General features: G+C 40.5%; 2 protein-coding genes across 3 annotated transcripts in view; one reads left to right on the forward strand and one right to left on the reverse strand.

Annotated features, from left to right (window-relative positions):
- Nucleotides 1-14207, reverse strand: part of LOC124805065 (TBC1 domain family member 9) — a 170275-nt gene extending 156068 nt beyond the window's left edge. The window contains exons 1-2 of one of the 2 annotated variants that reach the window (XM_047265501.1): nt 13924-14207; nt 13481-13647 (exon numbers count right to left, since the gene is read on the reverse strand). In XM_047265501.1, the coding sequence (XP_047121457.1) occupies nt 13481-13647; nt 13924-13967 (211 nt within the window). In that variant the 5' untranslated portion in view covers nt 13968-14207. The remainder of the gene's footprint in view (nt 1-13480; nt 13648-13923) is intronic. The other variant, XM_047265493.1, reaches the window with a different exon arrangement.
- Nucleotides 14208-14220: 13 nt separating this feature from the next.
- LOC124759088 (phosphatase and actin regulator 4-like) overlaps nt 14221-23624 on the forward strand; it is a 415959-nt gene continuing 406555 nt past the window's right edge. The window contains exon 1 of the mRNA XM_047249088.1: nt 14221-14407. Within this exon, the coding sequence (XP_047105044.1) occupies nt 14305-14407 (103 nt within the window). The 5' untranslated portion in view covers nt 14221-14304. The remainder of the gene's footprint in view (nt 14408-23624) is intronic.

Here is a 23624-nt window from a genome sequence, read left to right on the forward strand (position 1 = left end):
ATGGGAGGCACCAACTTGTACATGGATAGTACAGAGCAACAAAAAGTTTCGGATAAAAATCGGGAGTGGGCCCCGGAGACGTCACTCATATAATGTGGCAAGGGTACGATGTCATTAGGTCGTGTCGTATGCTTTATGTAAATCAACAAGACGGCAACCAGGTGATGCCATCTGGAAAAGGCAAGGAGCTGTTTAAAAGCTATGAGGTGCTCCAGGGAAGGGTGCCGCTTATGCTGCCGTAGAGTTCGCTGACATTTCTTAATTGCTTCAGGGACTTCCAGCGACTACCAAGGCACTGCCTTATGCCTCAGGCCACCTAAAGAGACAGGGATCATGTTTTCTGCTGCAGAAACAATTCTGCTAATCACCTGCTCAACCATCACATCGATGTTACCATGTGGGAGAGATTCAGCAGTGACAGCAGAGGTGAAAGTTCCCCAGTCCTCCTTGTTCACGGCCCATCTGGGCAGTGACAGCAAGATGGGGATGTGGTCACTACCACACAGGTCATCATGTGCTCTCCAGTGGACGGATGGATGGATGGGAGAAGTACTGGGCTGCAAATTGATAAATCAATAGGTGAGTAACTACCATGAGCCACACTGAAATGTGTGTCAGCCCCAGTATTTAAGAGGCAGAGGTCGAATTGCGACAGTAAAGTTTCGACATCTCTGCCTCGGGCATTAAGCATGGTACCACCCCACAAGGGGTTAAGGGCAATAAAATCTCCCAGAAGTGGGAAACGGTTAGGGAGTTGACGAATCAGTGCGGCTAATACATTCAGGGGTACTGCACTATCTGGAGGAAGATATACATTGCAGACAGTTATCTCCTGTGTCATCTTTATTCTGACAGCCACAGTTTCAAGAGAAGTTTGAAGGGGCACAGTGTCACTACAGACTGAGTTTACAACATAAACGCAAACTCCTCCTGACCCTCGATTATAGTCACTACGGTTCCTGTAATATCCCTTGTAGCCACGGAGGGCAGGGGTCCACATTGCTGGGAACCAGGTTTCCTGGAGGGCAATGCAGATAGCAGATAGATTAACAGTTAGATAGTTAGTTAGCAGATAGCTTAACAGTTGCCGTAGCTCAGCCAGGTGGTGGAAAAAACCACCACATTTCCACTGGAGGATGACATCATGAGACTAGGAAGGCATGAAACATTCAATGAGGCAGTTTACACCTCAGAGTCACCTGCTCCCACTGATTTATTGCCTGAGCAGTCTATGTCCATTGTGTGTGAGGGTCTGGCGAGATCTAGGTCCTCAGCGGAGGCGAAAATCTCCACCCCCATTCTCAGCCGCAAATCTTGTAGGTAGCGGTGGTGTGGGTGCCACCGCAATTTCCTTGGCCTTAGATCTGTTCTTTTTTGATTTCTCTCACTGCAACTTGGGTTTCCCTGGCTGGGAGGACTTCACTGGCCCAGTCTCCGGGACTGAGGACGAGCGTGAAGCCCTACGCCCAGCTGCTTTTGGGCTCTTCAGCCACTGGCGGGTGTTATCTTTCCCACAAGAAGAAACCTGGGAAGGGAGTGACCCAAGGGTCTCCTTCCTAGCGAGAGAAGCCGAAGGAGACTTACGCTTATCCAGCTTAGAAGTGGGGACAGACGTCCCTGATGGTTGGGAGGGGTGGGGGTGAGGGGTGGGGGGTTGATCCCAAAGTAGGTGGTGCAGGAGCAACAGGGAGGGAAATGCCCCCAACCATCAAGGGGGCAGGTGTAGTCTTCCGGCTCTGAGAGGTGACATGGGTTGGCAGAGCTGACGGTGCCAGAACTGTTGTAGCGGCAGTGTAAGACAATGTCATACGCACAGGATGCAGGTGCTCAAATTTTCTCTTAGCCTCAGTGTAGGTCAGTCTGTCCAAGGTCTTGTACTCCATGATTTTCCTTTCTTTCTGGAGAATCCGGCAGTCAGGTGAGCAAGGCGAACGGTGCTCTCTGCAGTTGACACAGATGGGAGGCAGGGCACATGGAGTATTGGGATGTGATGGGCATCCGTAATCTCAGCATGTGACGCTGGAAGTGCAGCAGGAAGACATATGGCAGAACTTCCAGCATTTAAAGCACCGCACCGGGGGAGGGGTATGGGGCTTTACATCACACCGGTAGACCATCACCTTTACCTTCTCGGGCAATATATCACGCTCAAAGGCCAAGATGAAGGCACCAGTGGCAACCTGATTGTCCTTCGGATACCGGTGGACACGCCGGACGAAATGTACACATTGCCACTCTGAATTGGTGTGCAGCCCATCGCCTGACTGCAAAAGAAGGTCTCTGTGAAATATGATACCCTGGACCATATTTAAGATGGTTACAGAAACATCCCCCAGCTAGTCACAATTGAGTAACGCCCATGACTGGACAGAGGATGCTGTTTTGATCAAGACTGTACCAGATCTCATTTTGGAAAAGCCCTCCATCTCCCCAAACTTGTCCTCTAAATGATCAACAAAAAACTGAAGCTTCGTTGTCATGAAAGATTCCCCATCAGCGGTTGAACACACAAGGTACTGGGGCAAATAAGATCCGCTGCCATCCTTAGCCTGATGTTCTTCCCATGGTGTGGCCAAGGAGGGAATGGCTTGGGGTCGTACTTCTGTGCATTGAATTGAACTCGTGAACGCTTAGAGACTGCTTGTGTTTCACCACCATCAAGAGATGATGAACTACACTTCACCACCTGTCATCCGGCCTGATGCCACCCACTCCGACCAGGGGCCCTCCCCATGGGTGCCACCTAGCCGCAGTAAAGGCCACCTGGCAGGATGGCCATTCCTGGGAGTCCCGATGCCCCAGGGGGATGGCCATCTACTCCTTGGTATACATGGGGAGTAAATAGTGCACGCATCAGCAGAGCAATCCCTGTGTGGTCAGGGGCTACAACCAACAGGGTAATTGGCAGCCCCACCACAACGGACTGGCTACCATGCTGGGTATCAGGTGCAAAAAAGTCCATGGTCATCGTCGATGCAGACAGTGATATTGCATAGTGCTTGGTGGAAAACGCACACAGGAAGGTGTCCTCACCCGAGAGATGGAGAATGGGTGGGACTGCAATGCGACGATGAGAAAGTGGGCTAAAGATCTCAATGCACAATGGACACAATGCACCATGTAAGGCGCCCTTCCCCAGTTGGCTCGTTCTTTGGGAAAATTTTGAAGAATGGAGGTCAAACCCTACAGGGGACCATCACATAAGGCCAAAATGTGTGAGACTCCTTTTAGCCACCTCGTACAACAGGCAGGAATACCTTGGGCCTATTCTAATCCCCCAGACCCCCAGGGGGATCCTTATATTAAACAAATGTATTTTCATCCTGGATATCCCACTGATTTTATGTTTATTCAGCAGTTACACTCTTCCAGAAGATAACAGGGCATTAAAGTATGCAGAGTAATCTAGTATTTTGTCTACAGAACAATAATTCATTAGCTTCATTGAATTGACAAGATCCCCAAAAATTTCAGTAACATTGTTTGATTACTATTCACTACTGTAAAAATGTATTCATAGTATCCAGAAAAAACTAGACGTCCATGTCATGTCATATCATGGTCACTGACTTGTCATACACTCTCTCTCTTTGCAGCAATGAGCTGAAAAAGATATTACACACTACACAGATCATTTAGGTACATTTTGTCGGTTACTGAAGTATATCCTTGAACAATTTGTGTACATATGGAAGTTACAACAAACAGTATTAAGTGAGGAAGATACCACAACCTCCTACATATTGCTTCAATAGGGACAGCATACACAAGATAAGACCAATTACAGAAAGAACAGAGGCTTTTTAACCGTAATTCTTCTCACACTCTATATGTGAATCTATCAAGAAGGAACCACTGTGCAGTTGTTTGTACAGTATAGGACTGAATGTAGACATAAACATAACAGTCTAACCTTTCAGAAATAAATATGTTCAATCCATAATTCAAAGTAATCACTAATACAAACATGGAAAATCCAGGAAGGAATAATGAGAGTATTATGAAAGGGATAGATTACTATTTACCATATGGGGGAGATTCAAAGTCACAGGCAGGCACAACAAAAAGACTATCAAACAAGTAACCTTAGAGCCAAAAAGGCTGTTCTTTGGAATCTCTCTCTCTCTCTCTCTCTCTCTCTCTCTCTCACACACACACACACACACACACACACACACACACACACACACACACACACACACACACACACACACACAAGACTGACTGCAGAGACCACACCACTACACTAACAAATACACACATTTTTGTTTCTCTTGGTTAATTTTCTTCTAGTATTTTTCCCTTTATATCTTACAAGAATCTGTGGATACACACATCCTGCTGAAAGAAGATAAGAAGGGGGCATGAAAATCGGTGTCATTATGAATATAGGGTTCGAGGGGAAAATACTGTTTTTTTGTGCCGTATATTAGTGTGTATCCTTCGCAGAAATAGTGCTTCAGTTTGCAGAAAATTAATTTTAGTATTTATGTATCAAAGCAAATGAGTGAAATTGATTTTAGATATTTTTACTTCTGTTTGTATGATGGTTATTAATGTGCAAAAACATTAACTGTTAGGAATATTTCTGTTTCACATTGCAGTATCATGACTTTTCAGATTCTGATTAAATGTGTGTTATTGTGACACATCTTTTATCACTGTCAAATAAGATTTGAGGAATAATAAAATTACTACTACTGTCAATGCGCTCACTGTATTTATCTAGTTACCTCTCTATACACAAAAGGTTTCATGTAGTGCTTAACTATTAACTTTCTTTTTGGTCGTATGTAAGCCATCTGTATTTGTATACAATATAATAGATTCAGTTTTTACGAGATTGATATTTTATTTTTTTATTTTACACGTCTAATTCCACAGAGCCAAATTTATGAGCAAATGTCCATGGTCACGAACATCAGTAAATGAAGTTACAACAGAAAAGTAATAACACATCAAATAAAAATGTTTATGAATCCTAAAAAGACAGCAAGCTATACGTTTATATAAACACAGTCAACTATGTAACACAGGAATTAACTTAATTTTTCAAGAAGCTTCTCAACAGAATAGTACAAGTGACCCACAAGGAAACTCTTCAGTTTGCATTTTAAAGCATGTGGATTAATGCTCAGATTTTTTAATTCTTGTGGTAGGTTACTGAAAATGGATACAGCAGAATACTGAACACCTTTCTGCACTAAAGTCAAGGCGGTGCAATTCAAATGTTGATTGGGTTTCTACCTAGTATTAACTGAGTGAAAGAAGCTAATTCTTGGAAATAGGGCGATATTGTTACCAAGGGACATCATTGAAGAATACATACATATTGAGAAGCCAATGTCAGAATACCCAGAGTAATGAACAGGGATCAGAAGAGTGCTTATTGCCCAGACCATCCATTCCTGAGCCAAAAATATCTTTCGATAATGGGAAGAGTAAAGTATAGTACTGTATGTCAAAAATGAATGGAAATAAGCAAAGTACACTGCTTTTTGTGTCAAACTAACACTTACTTCAAATAGTCTTTGAACAAGATCCTGAGCATGGGCTTTCCACAGCAGTCTACTATCCACCTGAACAACTAGAAACCTAAGTTGTTCTGTCTCACTAATCATTTGAACTATTCGGCCTCACTAATCATGTGCCCGTTCTGTGTACTTAGAATGTCATGTTCTGTTGAAGTGTGTGGTAGAAACTGCAACAAACGAGTCTTACTGTGATTTAGCATTAGTTTATTTACTACAAGCCATGAACTTATTCTTGAACTGCACTACTTGAAACAACGCCAACACTGTGCACTACATTTTTTACTACTAAACAAATATTTCAAAATCACTTGCAACACCAGAATGCATATCAATTATATAAATAAGGCATAGGCATGGTCCCAGCACTGACCCTTGGGGTACTCCCCATTTCATCTGTGCCCCACTCAGATCCCAGAACATAGTCATGCTCTGTAGCATGGAGAACAACCTTTCGCTGTCTGTTCTTAAAGTAAAAGGGTAACCAACTGTGAGCTACTTCCCGTATTCCGTAATGATCCAAATCTTGCAGCAATATTTTGTCATCAAAAAAATCAACACCTTAGTTAAATCAAAAAATATGTCTAGCATTCGGAACCTTTTGTTTACTCACTACGTTTTTATTTAATTCACCAGGTATGTTCAAAAATTGTTAAATACTGAACTGAACATATATCTGACTTATCAGTAACAGAAACATTTTCACTACATACTGATTTTATATCCTCGACCCTGTGCTGCTGCCCCGACATTTCTTTCACAACTGACCATAGAATTTTAATTATATCTTGTGAATTAGCTACTATATTTACATACCACATAATCTTTGCCCTCCTAATAACATTTTAAGCACCTTACAGTTCTGTTTGTAATGGGTTGTTGAAGCTCAATTGTGAGAACTTCTAACATTTTGATATAATTCCCACTTTCTTCTCCATGACATCTTTATCCCACTAGTCAGTGGCCCAGCTGCCTTTTATTGCTAGTACTCTGTTTCTGTCATCCACAATCACCACATGAAAGTCCAAAAAACTGCAATAACTTCAAAACCAGAACCAAATTTAGGATCAAGCATAATGAAACACCATATTTTACGATCCTGCTCCTACATTTAGTTTATCCCTTTGTTACTACTACTTTTACTTGCACCTTTGCCTTCCATTGGCACAGGGTCAATATGGTTATTAATGGATTTGGCATGGTTAATTTAAGAGGTGGCCTGATGCCCTTCCTGTTGCCACCTTGCTCACCCCCCCCCCCCCCCCCCCCCCAAGGACAGGACATGTGTCCTAAACTGTTTGTATCTATGAGGCAGTTTCTATGCAAGACTGGTGCACCTCCCCATCTCAGAAGTGGCACTTTAACATGCATGGCTATCCAGGTGGGTAGCTTATTCCTTTGGTACTGTCTTAACATCATCAAGACTCCAGCCATACCAGATGAATTCAGTCAATAATTTAACAATCTAGAACCGAAAGTACAGTCTTGTGGTCTACATTACCCTCGATTAAGTTGCATACACTGGCAACTGAATAATTTCATTAGTTTTCTAGAAGTTTTTTTACATTGTCCACCTTTTTCTGTAAAGCACCCTTTACAGAATGCAAAGACTATTAACACAGTTTTATCAGTGAAACACTGCTTTCCCCAAAATTGTTAGAAAAGATAAAGTGACTAGGTATGTGATTGAATATTATTTGCCTGTTACAGTTTTTATATAAATGACAGGTACTAGTGCACATCAGTCAGAAAAAATGCTGTAAGTCATTGATTTTATAAAAAATTGGCTCAATTAGGATCCTATGATGTCATCAAAATCCTCTACAAGGCACAATGGTTGAGTATGAAAATTACTTCTCTGTAGTTACCTAGTGATTTTTTGTAATGACGATGTGCTAATGCCTAGACAATGTCTACTATAGTGAATCTAATACATAGTCACTTAGGTGTTTTGTAACAAATGCAATGTTTGCTTTGAGTGCAAAGAACAAATCACAAACTAATGATCTATGATTTAATTCTGTCATTTCTGTTGCCATGATACTTAAGAAACCAATTTTGATTGTGCTACTGATTTTGCATCTTGTTTAATAATGCTCAAAATTATTATTATTATTATTAATAGAATAATGAGTTACATGTGTTTCACCTCTTTAATAACAATCTGGAAGACTTTATATTTGCAGTGATTATATCATTTTTCCTTTTATCTGCAATATTTTCTCTGGATGATGCAGTTTCTCTTTCTAGAACAGGATTGTTATTACAGTATGTTTCAGAAGGAGGTAAGTTCTTCATATACACCATCTGCTTCATGATCTCTTCACCATGTCTCTCTATACATTGTGACTAATTTATTACTTACATTTCTGCAAGACCTATATTCCCAAATCTAGCTACTTTAATGTTTTATAGTTAAGATTTCATTTTAATGATGAGGTAATTAATTTATTACAGCTTTTACAGCAAAATGTTAAAGCTAGCCAGGCCTAAAGCAGTTGTGAATGGCCCTCTTTGGGAACCAAGGTAGCAAGTGCTTAGTGAAATAATCCTGCAAATATAGTCAAATCTGTGAAAATAAACAAGGGAAGAATCAAGCCTACAAGTGTAATTTTTGCCATTGCAAAAGAGTTTGTTACAATATCAAGCTAGTGAAATTTGTATAAAGTGTGGATGCAGCGTAAATATAAATCAGTGCATGTACTAGCGAAAACCTTTCAAATAAGTTTGTAATACAATTCTGAACTATATGTTTAAAGTGCACAGACAAGATGGAAATGAGGACAACAGTACCAGTACTCCAAAAGTAAACAACTATCGTCATGAAGCACATTATGTAAATTGGTCACAGCAAGGCACATAATGAAATCAGTGCCTCGAAACTGAACAAATAGACACTAAAATGGCTCAAGGAAATACTCAGGACGTAATTTCCCGACAACAATGAAAGATGAAATTTTGCAAATGGATGCTCCAATTGCACATCTTACTGATAGTCTGAAGGCTCTAAAAGAACAATTAAACTGTATGAGTGTGAAAAACTGTGTCAATTCATTCAGATGTCCAAAAATGTAGGCCAAATTTGCAAAAAGAAAAAACAGAACAGCGACACTGCTGATTTATTTATTTATTTATTTCTTGTTCCGTAGATCCAGTTAGTGAGTCAATCACAAGGATATGGAACGTGTCAAATTGTACAGGTTTCAATTTAAACTTACAATAAATACAAGGGCAATTCAATGTCAAATTGTACATAGTTTAAGTAAGACATACTATAAATACAGTAACAGATACAATGTCAGCTAGATAACATAACAACCATTTGACAGAAAAAGGAGTTTCAAATAAAGGTTAAAGATAAGAGCACAAAGTTAAATCAGATATTAGGCCTACAAGAGTAAATACATGTACAGCCAATCTGTTGTTACAAAAAGTGTGCTAATGCCCAAATGCACAATAAAATCAATTTAACTACTTCTAGACACAATAAGTTTAGTGATGGTATATGTTCCAATAATTGTGTTACATCAAACATCCCAGTAAAAGTAAATATCACACAAACAGAAATGGAATTAGTAGCAAAAGGAACCAGGAATCAATGCAATACAGCTATGCCAGAAACCAAAGTTCTTATGTTGACTGATGAAAACAGCAGAAACTGTGCAAGCATGTTAAATGAATTATCACAAGAAATGCTCTCTGTAACGTCCTTTTTTAAACAAGGAGCGTTATTTAACAAAGTTACTAGAGGCATTAATAACAAAATCAAACATCTAGGGTAAGAAGACACATTAATACTCTGTGCTGGATCAAATGACAGGGTGGTACTGTGTACAATTCTATACCAGCAAGACAAGGTACAAACAAATTATGTCATATCAGCTGAAAAAGTGCATTGTAAAAGCAGGTGAACAATACAATCATGCCACAGCACTTGATATAAACAAATTCCTAAGAAAACAAGATTTTACACAGCAAGAATTGCACAGAAACAAAAGAGGAAGAAAGAAACTACGCAGAGAATTAAAATATTGAATAACAACCAAAAAGCAGGCCATAATCATGGGAAAAACATAGCAGTAACCATTATGCCAGAAGTAAAAGCCAGGAAATGGAATAACTGGAGCATCACATTTCAATAATGAGATAGACCAAACAAAAACAGAAGCAGATGCAGCATTAACAGCAGTATTGGAACAAACACACTGTAAAGAACAGGAAGATCACAATGTGTCAGCAGAAACTGATAGCGGATTAAACATAATAAAGAAACCATCACACACAGCACCACAAAAAGATTGTGAAATGCATCAAAACATACAACCAACAACTTCTAAAGTTGAAGAAACAGAAAGGAAACCAATGTGGACTTCGTGGAGAGTACCAGCAGTTCCCCACGATTTAGCGAAAGATTTTTTATTCCACAGCCAGCGAAAGAGAAGATGGGCAAGATAAATAATAAAGAATACAGCATAATCACATATCATGCTCCAACTACAACAGATATTCAGCAACCTAGGATTCAAAGAGAAGAAAACTTGTACCAAATATTCAGTACTTAGGCAACAAAAAACTAAGTGGAAGCAATCCTGAATGAAACACAACCAGATATATTATGCATCAGTTAGCATGGGCCAAATGAAGCAGAACTTAGCAGCCTAATAATATACTTTAATTTGATTGATTATTTCTGTAGAGCAAAACAAAGGTGGATGTGTTGCTATATACAAGAAGAAAATTGGAAGTCTACAAGATACTGAATACTTTAAATATGTAACCCTTCCAGCTTGCATTGAAAAAGATTTTGAAATTACTGGAATAATGAGTGAAGTGCTAGGAATTATCTGTGTATACAGGACCCAAATGGTAATATTACAATAATTCAGAAAAAAAGCTAGAAAAATTATTACTCAAGATTAAAATGAAATATGTTTTAATATGTGGAGAATGTAACATAAATATGGGTAAAGAATCAAAATCAAAAACAAAAACTGAAGGAGATGTCATTACAGTGTAACATGAAAACAATAATAGATATACCTTCAATAGTGACTGACCATAGTCAGACAACCATTGACAACATAATAACATAAAATTGAAAACAGTAAACATGAAGCAAAAGTTCTACAGACAGCAATCTCTGATCATTATGGGTTAATGATTCATATCCATATAAATAGGAGCTCAAAAACAGAAGAAATGCAAGATAAGAATGAAGTTAGGATTATCAATATACAAAACATGAACATTTTCAAAACAACATTGAGGAAGGAAGTATGGACCGAAACAATGCAAGCACATGGTACAAATGAGAAGTACGATGCATTTCTTAACACATTAATGCATTACTTTCATGTAGTTTTCCTCGAAGCAGTCTATCAGAAAAAGCAGGGCCACAGTAAGAAATAGATTACGAAAGACATAATTGAGCTCAGGACTAGAGTGAAGGAACTCTGACAAGCAGGGAATATGGAGACACATAAATAGTATCAGAAGTAAGGGCAATTAATAAGAGAAGCTAAAGTCATTTCAATAAACAGAGCCATAGCAAATTCAACTCAAAAAGAAAAATATGGGATACAATCAACAAAGATATAGCCAAAAAAGTGTAAAAACCAGCAATTTTATTAAGTCAATGAGAGTTGATGGCAACATAGTTACAGATGGAACAAGAATTGCTAACATGCTAAATAACAACTTTATAGATGCTATACAAAAGTTAAAAGGGAAACATATCATCTGTGGTCGAAGCATGCTAAAACACTCGGCCAACCGTCCAACTCAATGTTATTGGAACCAGTGACAAAAACAGAACTCATAACAATAATCCAGAAATTAAAACACAAAAGTCTGCAGGAGATGATGAAGTATCAAATTATTTAATAAAACATGTGAATGAAGAAATAATCAAACCTCTTTTGGATATCGCAAACTTTTCATTTAGAGACGGAGTATTCCCAGAAAAATTATAAGCAACCAAAGTAGTACTAATATTTAAGAAAGGAGACATAAATGATCCAAATAACTACAGACCAGTGTATTTAATCTCTGGTTTCTCAAAAATACTAGAGATGCTTATGCATAGTAGGCTGACCACATTCCTAGAGAAACACAGTATTCTGATTACAGCTACCTCAAGCCTCACAAAATCTGTTATAGATACATTAGATGAAAGAAACTCTGTGTCTGCCATGTTTCTGTTTGACACAATCACCCCATACTACACTTACTGAAAAATTTGAAAGCTATGGTATTTGTGTACATGCAGCCAACTGGATCAAATCATACATCAGCAACAGAAAGCTGTGTGTGGAAACAGAAACTGGATGCAGATCTGGAATCACAAATAGTAAGTATGGAATGTCTCAAGGATCTGTACTTCTGTTGAACCTATTTGTAAACAATATTGATGTCAGTGAGAAAGATAAAAAAATATTATATGCAGATGACACGACACTAATGAATGTAGAAAAAATCTGGAAACACTGGAAAGAAGTGCATTTATGACAATAAATAAAACAGTACAGTGGCTTATACAAAATGACAATTTCAAATCCAAGAAAGACAATGTTTATAGTGTTCACAAATAGACAAATGGAAGAACACACATATATTCATAGATGACTTCCAAAGAGTTTACAGGACAATGTGAGCTAAAATACATTTCAAAAACTTTGTGAGTATTATTTAATGGAAAATAATTCTATAGCGTAGAAGAGTATATGTATCAATGAATGAAAAATGCTACTATTACTGTTACAGAACTTCTGTAAGTAAGTGAACATATTATGATATGTAAATAACTTGAGAACATGAACACAGAGAAAAATGTAAATGTGAGTATAATGTAGTACGTAAAAAAGTAATTTTTAGGACCTAAAAAATAGACGAAAAAGGTATTCAACATCATTATACGTATTGCCACTCTGGTTTATTAAATTGTAATAAACAGGTTAAATATGGCAAGAAAACAGGTTTAAGTTGACTTGTCCTATATTACAAGTAGACACTTTGTACAAAATGTAATCAAATGGGACCAAATAATCAATCAATGTGAACCGTAAGTAGTTTCACTTGTTTGTTACAACCACCACTACGATTTACATGACTTTTTCTTTCACATATATTCTGACTGCAAATATTAGCGAAGCATTTCGGTTAGCACATGATCTGATAAACCATTTACTCCTCCTCTGTTTTGATGTTAAGAAAATCCTGTGTTGCAAGAAAAGTATACCCCGAAGCCCCCTGCAAAATTATATGGAATTTCACTGAACAAGACCATTATGATTTTCAGTACCTTAACTGATTTATTTACTAGGCCTATTTGTCTGTTGAGAAATCAATAAGTGTCCACACACTCAAACCCCTGCCACTAACAAGCATCACCTCCCATGCCTTCTCACTAAACCCAAATGTCCCTTCAAAATTTTGTTAGTACAATTTCTTATTGTTTAACAGATTTGGTTATTTTCTGCCTATGGCCCAGATGCTGTGAGAATTCAGTATATACTATGTGTAATACAGTACAGTGGCATCTTTTGAAAAGCTGTTCAGGCATTATAAACCCGATTTCAGTAAGTGTTTCCGTATTTTGTATAAGTGGCTGTTCCTTTTTTCATTTATTGGTGATACAGTAGTAAGAATGATTCTGTAAGTTTATCCGCTGTCCAAGTTTTACTATTATTTCCAGTAACTATTCAAAAAGTAATTAGCAGTATAATTATCTATCACAAACTTAAAACATATGAGGTGCTAGATGTTAAACAACTGTCGGAGTGATCAAATCACATGAATATACAATTAGCTACACAAGACAGAATATTCGAGTACGCTGGTGATCACTGGAGATTATTTTCATTAGGATTAAAGATTTTACTTCTCTATTAACAAAGTAATACCATTACATTATGTTTTTGCATTAAAGCAGTACCCGATGGGTTACTCACGGTAATATACTTCGGAAGTTGGTGTCTGGTGCAGAATCCTGTATGGTGGTGGCTTAGTGTCGAAGACACTATCCAGTGTACCAACAAGTATTGACGACAATCCTTTCGATTTTCCATGCCCTTTTCTCCTTTGAAGAAGGAAATATAGATTTGCCTGTTCGGTTACCCTACGAAAACAACGCACTTTCAAATGATTGTAATTAACAGTAACAGTTAAAACATCAATAACTAATGTCGCATTTTCACTGTCAGCTAACTATACAGGTTAATTTAGCGCTACTGTCACTACGTATTTGTGATTTGGGGGAACACAGTCGTGATGGACTAAAGGTTTTGTTGAAGATTTCATCATGTGTTAGTTTGTGCTATTGACTTTGAGAAAAGTTTGCTGTTATCAGCTATGACAATCAGCTGTTAACTTTCCTAATGTAAACAAAACTTACCATAACGCATTTGCAAGAAGAACTTCTTGTGGTTTTACCCACATTATTCCGAGGCTGACTTAGCGAAATGGAAGCAGAACCTGCTTATCAGCCTATAATAATAAGGCATTTACAATCCCAAAATGTTTTCCTCACATTGGTAATGTCTACTTCGCTCGCCTCTTGCATCGCACGCAGTCACGCACAACACTTCTGACGTCTAAGTTGGTAAGATAAATCGATAAGTCAAGCAATACAAAAGATCGATACATCGACAAGTTTCAAATGAATCCCAACAGAATGCGCCCTTGCTGTCCTTCCGCAAGATTAAACATTCGTGATCTTCCGTGAAGCAAACGAGAAACTTAATTCCGTATAAGGAAATTCTCGTTACAACTAAAAATGGCTGAAATGAGCGATAGTTTAGTGATCAGTGCAACAACCAATCAACATCACAGAAGCAATTCCATTCCTACACCAACAACTGAAACAAACCATGACAGTGGTAAGTGTGATAGAACAGATATTTCATCGCCAGTCAGCTTCTTAAATTACGGAGGCGTGCTCTTTGATGCGTACATTTTTGTGTGTTGACAAACATAAATAATACTACCGTACGGTGTCTCTGACTTATCAAAGCCTCGACTGTACATGCTAAATATCGGGTGGCTTACGTATGATTGTTAGTTCATAAAATTTACTCCAGAGTTGTGCCTAATTCGTCTACGCGCCAAGATGTTGAAGTGTACTGTTTGACAAGCAGCTTCATTGGTACATAACAGATGGCACACCCACCACTTGTGACTTTATTTTGTTGAATGGTGTCATGAGTTTCTTTGTGTACTATTAGTAAGGATTACTGTTTTTGCTCTTGTATTTCACGCGGAAGCAAATATCTACTGCTGAGTAAGGAAAAAAAACATTAAACATGTATTTAGTGTCATTCATTGGCAGAAAACATCAACGTTATTATAATACAAGCAGGAGGATATAATTTACCATAAATGAAAGTAATAGTAGACCTTTCGTTAGGCCGTATGCATTAATTTCGTGGAATAGAGGGAGTAAATTATAATAGAGGAAGTAATGTACTGCAACTGCCAATTAAAAATTTGTTGGAGAGGTCATGGAGAACAGTGTCAGAAGGCAAATCAAATGCTCGATGACCATCATTAAGCCTTTGAGTCCGTATATGTATAGAATGTAAAGCACATGCTCAATTTTCAAAAAGCGAAACGACTCGTCTTCCTCAATAACTCCGGCCAGGGATGCGGATGAAGCATAGACGCTGGCGAAATCGAAGCTGGTCTTGTTGTTCTTAGTTTTAAGCCCAAGACCACGACCGAAAAAACCACTTATCAGATAGATAATTGATGGTTCTTGTCACAGCTTTTACCATCTGTCAAATGTTTGCTAAGTGCACATTTCACCTCAAGCAAATATTCTTTTGTTCCTCAGTGGTGCAGCAGGAAAGATCTGCTGAAGGACAAGTAAGGATTTCGTTCGAGTTGATTTATTATAGCCGTTTCCGTAAGAAACCCAGAATTCTGCGCTGTTTCGTTTTGAAATTTCGGTACGACGCAGGTAGCTCATCAGATTCAATTTCCTGTATTATTGTGATGGTAGTGCAACTGGAGCTTGCAGGGCTGACCGTGGAACCAAATAAGAGGCGTGTTTTTTTAAGTAAGTCCCGGTTTGAAATTTAAAAAAAGACGTGCTAAGGTATCTCAATAATTTTATTTTTACATGAAAGCCTGTACCTTAGTCTACTTTTCTATATAATTTCCGTCAATATTGAGGCACTTGTCATAAAGTACCAGTTTTTGAATACCCTCCTTATAGAAGTCTGCCGCCTGACTTCTTAACCACTGCATCACCACTGTTTTGATTTCGTCATCGTCTTGAAGACACTGACCGCCCAGGTGTTTCTTCAAGTGCAGGAACAGATGGTAGTCACTGGGCGCAAGATCGGGGCTGTACAGAGGATGATCAAGAGTTTCCCATCGCAAAGATGTGATGAGATCTTTGGTCTGATTGACCACATGCGGACGGGCATTGTCTTGCAGCAAAACGATGCCGTTGCTCAACTTCCATGGACTGTTGGTTTGATTCTGGTGTGACGTAGACCACCCATGTTTCATCGCCTGTAACAATTTGGCTTAAGAAATCATCACCGACGTTGTGGTACCGCACAAGGAAAGTCAATGCACTGTCTAAACGTTTGGTTTTGCGCACATCAGTCAACATTTTCGATACCCAACGTGCGCACAATTTTCGGTAATTCAAGTGCTCGATCACAATACCATACAAAACACTACGAGAAACATTAGGAATCATCCCGCTAGGAGGTAATCGTAAAGCGTCTGTTTTCTCTCACCTTATTGTTCGCTTCCTGCACCAAACTTTCATTAACGACCGAAGGACGCCCACTTCGTTGTTCATCATGGACATTTGTGCGGCCATCTTTAAACGCTCTCACCCATTTTCTCACCATTCCATCACTCATAATGTCTTCTCCGTAAACTGCACAGATCTCACGATGAATATCGATCGCTTTTAGGCCTTCAGCACTAAGAAATCTTATAACAGCCCGTACTTCACAGTCGGCGGGACTCACGTTATCGGAGTCATCTTAAACACTCAGTACACAACGTAAACAAGGAAGAATCAGATTGTAATGGCGTCAGTGCGTAGATTAAGGTACTGAGATATCTTAGCACGTCTTTTTTAATTTCAAAACGGTAGTTACTAAAAAACACGCCTCGTACTACACAGGAGAGAATTTTCATTTGCGACCCATGGAGTTTTTGATGACACACGTCCGTGACAGCACATACAGTTCACCATCTCATCATTCTGTAAGTGTAAGAGACTTGTAGCGGTGAGCTTGTGCTGAAAAGTTTTGATTTACCTGTACTTATGACGTCAGGATAATGGGTTAATAGACTGGGCTATCGAACTGTATAGTTTTGCCAGAAACCCTAAGCATAACATCCAAAGGGAAAGTGTAGTTTGAAGGGCTCAACCAAATAAAGATGATAGGCATAATGCACAAACGACACCACATACCCTTATCAGATAAACATATTCGCTAAACTCTTGACAGAACTGCGATGTAGGTCTCACAAATACTTATACTGTACACAACAGTGTGTCTCAAATCCTCAGGCCCGAAGTTATACAGACGGCAGAGGAGCGTGGACGGAGGCCTCGAGATAATGTCCTGATGGTCGCAAACTAATAATTAGGTTCGCAGTGACAACGGCTTGTCTGTGTACATGCAATACAGCTGGAGCATTACTCTTTCCGACTCCCATCTCTTCAAATTCTGCTAGTCGAACTGCTATTTCGCCACTATTACTACCTAGATCGATTATTTTTCATTTATGACATCAGGTTGCATGGAATTAATAAAATACAGTACTCGATGTAGACAGTATTATTCGCAAACGTTCATAATGTTTGCGGACTTGGCAACTTTATTGAGAAGGACTATATGTTAATATCTTTGAACAGCCCTTAAGTTGGACGACCCAGTTTCTCGTAAGTTTCTATTCACAGCGGTAAATTTCTTCAAGTTAACGATGACATCTGTTGCGAAACGTTGCTCTGTTAATGTAGAGAGGGTGATCATTAATAAAACCGACAAACTGCAGGGACGGATTCCTGACTGAAAATGTATGAAAAAAGGTCCTACGAACATGTGTCCGGAAATGCGTCGTTGCCATGGTAGATGGCACTCACGAATGAAAGTCCCTCTGATCACGTGCAGTGTTTTCCTAGTGTGTTGCAGGCTGTCAGATTGACGCGTCCAGTAAGCAACAGAAGGGTCCGGTTTTCCTGTCAGGAACAACCCAAACTTGTGTACAGCCAAGCAGATGGAAACGTTGGAGAGGCAGCACGCCTATGCCCTGGCAGATACCAACCCCATCACACAATGTTCGTCTGTCTGAAAGGACCTATGATCACACAAACGCCCAAAAAGGGCTTGAAGTGTTGTATGAGGTGGTTGGTGTCTGTGAGGGTACTTGTTTTGGTATAGCCGTGATGCCTCTCCAGCATTTCCATCTGTTTGGCCGTATACAGACACCATCTCGGCTTGTTACCGACATGAATCACGAATACCGGACCATTCTCCTGCTTACAGTACTCTGGGTCAATCACACAGCCTGCAACACACAAGGAACACACTGCACGTGATTAGAGGAACTTCCATTTGTCAGTGCCATCTATCGTGGCAAAGATGCATTTACGGACAAATCTTCATAGGATCTCTTTTTCTCCATTTCCAGTCAGGGATCCGTCCCTGCAGTTTGTCGGTTTGATTACTGTTCACCCTGTATACTCGATCACTCAGCTTTCCGAGCACTAGATTCTGCTGCGCCATATGTTAAATACAGGGTTATTACAAATGATTGAAGCGATTTCACAGCTCTACAATAACTTTATTATTTGAGATATTTTCACAATGCTTTGCACACACATACAAAAACTCAAAAAGTTTTTTTAGGCATTCACAACTGTTCCATATGTGCCCCTTTAGTGATTCGGCAGACATCAAGCCTATAATCAAGTTCCTCCCCAACTCGGCGCAGCATGTTCCCATCAATGAATTTGAAAGCATCGTTGATGCGAGCTCGCAGTTCTGGCACGTTTCTTGGTAGAGGAGGTTTAAACACTGAATCTTTCACATAACCCCACAGAAAGAAATTGCATGGGGTTAAGTCGGGAGAGCGTGGAGGCCGTGACATGAATTGCTGATCATGATCTCCAACACGACCGATCCATCGGTTTTCCAATCTCCTGTTTAAGAAATGCCGAACATCATGATGGAAGTGCGGTGGAGCACCATCCTGTTGAAAGATGAAGTCGGCGCTGTCGGTCTCCAGTTGTGGCATAAGCCAATTTTCCAGCATGTCCAGATACACGTGTCCTGTAACCTTTTTTTCGCAGAAGAAAAAGGGGCCGTAAACTTTAAACCGTGAGATTGCACAAAACACGTTAACTTTTGGTGAATTGCGAATTTGCTGCACGAATGCGTGAGGATTCTCTACCGCCCAGATTCGCACATTGTGTCTGTTCACTTCACCATTAAGAAAAAATGTTGCTTCATCACTGAAAACAAGTTTCGCACTGAACGCATCCTCTTCCATGAGCTGTTGCAACCGCGCCGGAAATTCAAAGCGTTTGACTTTGTCATCGGGTGTCAGGGCTTGTAGCAATTGTAAACGGTAAGGCTTCTGCTTTAGACTTTTCCGTAAGATTTTCCAAACCGTCGGCTGTGGTACGTTTAGCTCCCTGCTTGCTTTATTCGTCGACTTCCGCGGGCTACGCGTGAAACTTGCCCGCACGCGTTCAACCGTTTATTCGCTCACTGCAGGCCAACCCGTTGATTTCCCCTTACAGAGGCATCCAGAAGCTTTAAACTGCGCATACCATCGCCGAATGGAGTTAGCAGTTGGTGGATCTTTGTTGAATTTCGTCCTGAAGTGTCGTTGCACTGTTATGACTGACTAATGTGAGTGCATTTCAAGCACGACATACGCTTTCTCGGCTCCTGTCGCCATTTTGTCTCACTGCGCTCTCGAGCGCTCTGGCGGCAGAAACCTGAAGTGCGGCTTCAGGCGAACAAAACTTTATGAGTTTTTCTACGTATCTGTAGTGTGTCGTGACCATATGTCAATGAATGGAGCTACAGTGAATTTATGAAATCGCTTCAATCATTTGTAATAGCCCTGTACATGTCTACAAGTTCCTATAAGGAGTAATGCTCCATTGTCGACAACTACACAGAACAGTAAACAATGGTAACATTCCGCCATCGACACATCGGAGACGATTGTATGATGTTTTCAAGGTAAAGCCACCAAAGTCGATGCTGCAGACCGACCTGCTGTGCACGTGGAGCGTACTCCTCTACTTGCCCAGCGCGAAATGACGACGCCGATTAACAATTACTGTCCACCACTTGCATTATACCTCATGCTCCACCGTTCTTGGAGGAATAGTGCGACGTGCTTGTCCTCCGTCCACATCTGGAATCGAAGTTCAGTTAGCCAGTAGATGTTGCAGGGAGTTGTTTGTTATGGAACAAGCAGCTTAAAAACACGTGCCTCGCACACATCTCTTGTTCAAGATCTCGATTACGGCGTTAAATATTAGTTTTTCGCCATTGAGTCTTTATCTCAGAAAGTTCAATTCAGGATCCTCTATCAGTCACTTCTTCGCTCCTGACTGTTTATTAATGTGGTAAATGCCGAGCTGCGCTGTGGTTCAAGCTCCATTTCAAACTATATATCGCCATAGAACTAGCTGGATCAGTCTGTTCAGAGGGCACAGGAAGACAAGGACATACCATCTCCAATAGTATCATCCCTAATAAAGCTCTATGGTGTTGAAACCAACCTTCGGGTTGATGACAGTTGTACATGATCGTGAAGTTTTGGAAGCACTTTTACTTCTCTTACAAAACTTAAGCTGGTTTCTAAAGCAACACGATTTTGAAAACGTTTGTGCCCTTTCTAAACTGTGGAGGGGAGAGAAACGACAATGATCTGCAACAGAGAAGTGAAGGGACAAAACGCATATGAGAGCATCGATGTAGATACCCAAAGAGGGTTGAATGGGAGTGACATGACCATCAGATATCATCACATATACGCGCTTCGTCCACTGTTAGCAAAAAGAAGATAGTGTTTCCTTACCGCATAGTTTACTGTAATGTCTCGAACGTTTATCGTTTCTTTGAGTGCGTATGAAAATACTCTTCCAGGGTAAGGTCCCAGCCGGTTTACTGGACCTTTCTTATATTAAGTGAAAGGCTTTTAATAATGAAAGATATTTTTTTTTTTTACGCTAGCATTCATGAATAAACCTTTCCCAGTGCGTCTGAGTTGTCTTCATTCTAAGCGTCTCAGAAACTTATTATTATTTTTTTAAAGCAGTTCAGTGTCCCATATTTACGTAAACATCCATTTACGTTTCCTCAAGGCACTACGTCATCTCATATTAATCGGCGTGTCCTCATACTACAAGCCATCTTGGGAAAACTGCTCAGAAATGTTTCGCCGGATGACACGGCTACTTAGGGGGCTCAAAAGATTAATTCAGCAGGTGTTTTTTTAAGAACAAAAAGAAATGGGGCCAAATTTTGCTTTTAAGTGAATCTCGAATTCTAGATTCCTCAAGTATATCTTACTTGCGTTTTTGGGTCCCGTATGCAGGCGCGGATTAGACGTGACGCAAGCACATTCTTACGCCCGCCTTCGGCGTCTTTTCCACCGTACTTAAAGGGAGTGTTTGGAAGCCTTTCACCAGCAGCCTTCGGTGTGTGACTTTGCGCAAGTGTGATTGTGAAGACGTTTCCATTTGGAGCGACGTAAATGCGCACAGACAAGAGAAACACACCTTCCTCTCTTTAGATCTGTTGAACCAGTATGAAAGATCCAGAGTCAAGACATGTTATTCGTCTCCGGATAAAATTAGTAAACGCATTTTTCTTCACCAGTAGCGATGTGTAAGAGCTCAACTCTGATTAGCTGGAAGGGAACCTACGAAACATTTGTAGACAAAAGTCACCAGTTTCCTGTTTTTGGTTTACGCAGTGTGCCATTCAGTTGTTGCAGACCTTACCGACACAGTATTGTTTGCAACATCTTAGAAACATCCGCCGATCCAAGCCAAAGATATTGTCTCACACTCGTCAGTCACTCCCTGAACACGAAACGCCATCTGCTGGGCTTCATTTCCCACTTTCATCTGCTGCGCAATTATTTTAGTGTACGAATGCATAGAGTCAATCTAATAAATGTGGCCTCGAAAGGAGGAGAGACTCTAAATGCCTGATGATGCAAACTCTGAAAACACCAGTTAGAAATGGTAACAAAAATCGTCGTACTGAAATGCTGTTCGTCTCTACATCTGACAGCAACCGAATATTGTAGCAAACGTGACAAGAGAATCCCCTCCTCCGCCTCTGAGAGTCACTCTAAACCAGTGGCATCCAAGTAATGTTGGAAGTGGGACAATAAAGTACATTGGTGTGCAAAACTAAGGACGAAAGTAACTTTCGCATGATGTGTCTCTGCCAAGTAACGGACCTCGATGAAACTTGGACCATACACAGAAAGCAGTACTGCAGTAACCGAAAGAATTACGCAAGGAGGCGAAGAGAAATGACACTTTCAGAGGCAATAATTAAACTGAAGTCACAACGATTATGATAATCCCCTGAACATTACAAAAGGTAGGACATGGTTCTTAATAGAGTGTGCGATTACCACAGACAGAAATTCAAGCTCTGCAGCGTGTTCCCAAGCTGGCAGCAATGTTGGTAAGGAGTTCTCTTGTGGTAGTGCGTTCCATTCCTCCACCAGCGTGGTTGGTAACTGCTGGTTTGTCGTTGGTGCTGTTGAAGTGCTACAGTACGTCTCCCCATCGCATCCCATACGTGCTCGATGGGATTTAAGCCGAGGAAACGGGCGAGCCAGTTCATTCGCAGAAAATCCTCGAAGCAGTCGCGCACAGCCATCCATAGAAAAAAGTCAGAGCCGAATGCATCCCTCAAAAGACGCTCATGGAAAAGGAGTACAGTGTCACAGTAACGTTAACCGGTGAGTGTACCGCGTTTTCAAAGATCTGGGAATCAGTATGTCCATGTAACGTTATGCTACCCCACACCATAACACCTGGACCACCAAAACGTACACGTTCAACAATGTTGATGGGTACATTGTGTGTTCCCATTTGCAGCCATATGAGAATACGTCCGGTATCACTACTTTAGGATTGAATCTGCTCTCATCCGAGAAGAGCACGCGACCACTCTTCTTGTTGGTCCAGTGCCTGTGCTCTTGCCACCATCACAAACAGTGCCGCCGACGTGCGCATGTTAACGGAACCCAGCGTACTGGCCGTCGAACTGAGAGATCACCACCATGCAGTCGCCGTGCCACTGTGGGGCGTGATATTGCGTGCAATGTAGTCCTGTTGAATGTGGTTGCAATTGCACCCGCTGTTTGACGAGGGTCCTTTCTTGCCTGTTGCACAATGTAGCAGCCATGTGCTGCTACGGTTGACAGTGATCGACCAACTCCTCTCCTTAGGGCGGCGGTTGGGAACGTTTCCCACGCACGTGAATTCTGTGAGCAATACCAAAATCCTGCGCTACGTTAGTAACACTTGTCCTCCTTCCGGATTCCCGGTGATTCCTCCCCACGTGAATTCATCCAAACGCTGTCTCCGGGCCATGTAATGAAGAACACCACTACGGTGCACCGTAACTGCTCGGTGATAGACGCACACTGTCTTTTCCAGTTCCTCCAACTGCCCCGTGTTGCGAGGCCAGCCCATTTGGCGTTCTATTCACGCTGACCTCACGCCATGTGAAATCCAGCATTCTGTGCGCGACTGGGAGACCTCTAGCAACATGCTTCCGCATATTCATGTATTTCCACCGGGTAGTTATTATGTTATAAACACATCAAAAAAAGTTTTGTATCACTTCCGTTCCGGAACCGGTACAGAAAATTGGACTAGAGATCAACATAAACATCATTTCCGCCCTTTTTATTGCTCATTAAAACCACACGTTGCTTGTTGTACCACCATATAACGAAACCTTCAGAGGTGGTACCTCTAATACCCAGTAGCACGTCCTCTTGCATTGATGGATGCCTGTATTCGTCGTGGCATACTACCCACAAGTTCATCAAGGCACTGTC

The sequence above is a fragment of the Schistocerca piceifrons genome, chromosome 1, assembly GCF_021461385.2.
Source record: "Schistocerca piceifrons isolate TAMUIC-IGC-003096 chromosome 1, iqSchPice1.1, whole genome shotgun sequence".
Taxonomy (NCBI): Eukaryota; Metazoa; Arthropoda; class Insecta; order Orthoptera; family Acrididae; genus Schistocerca; species Schistocerca piceifrons.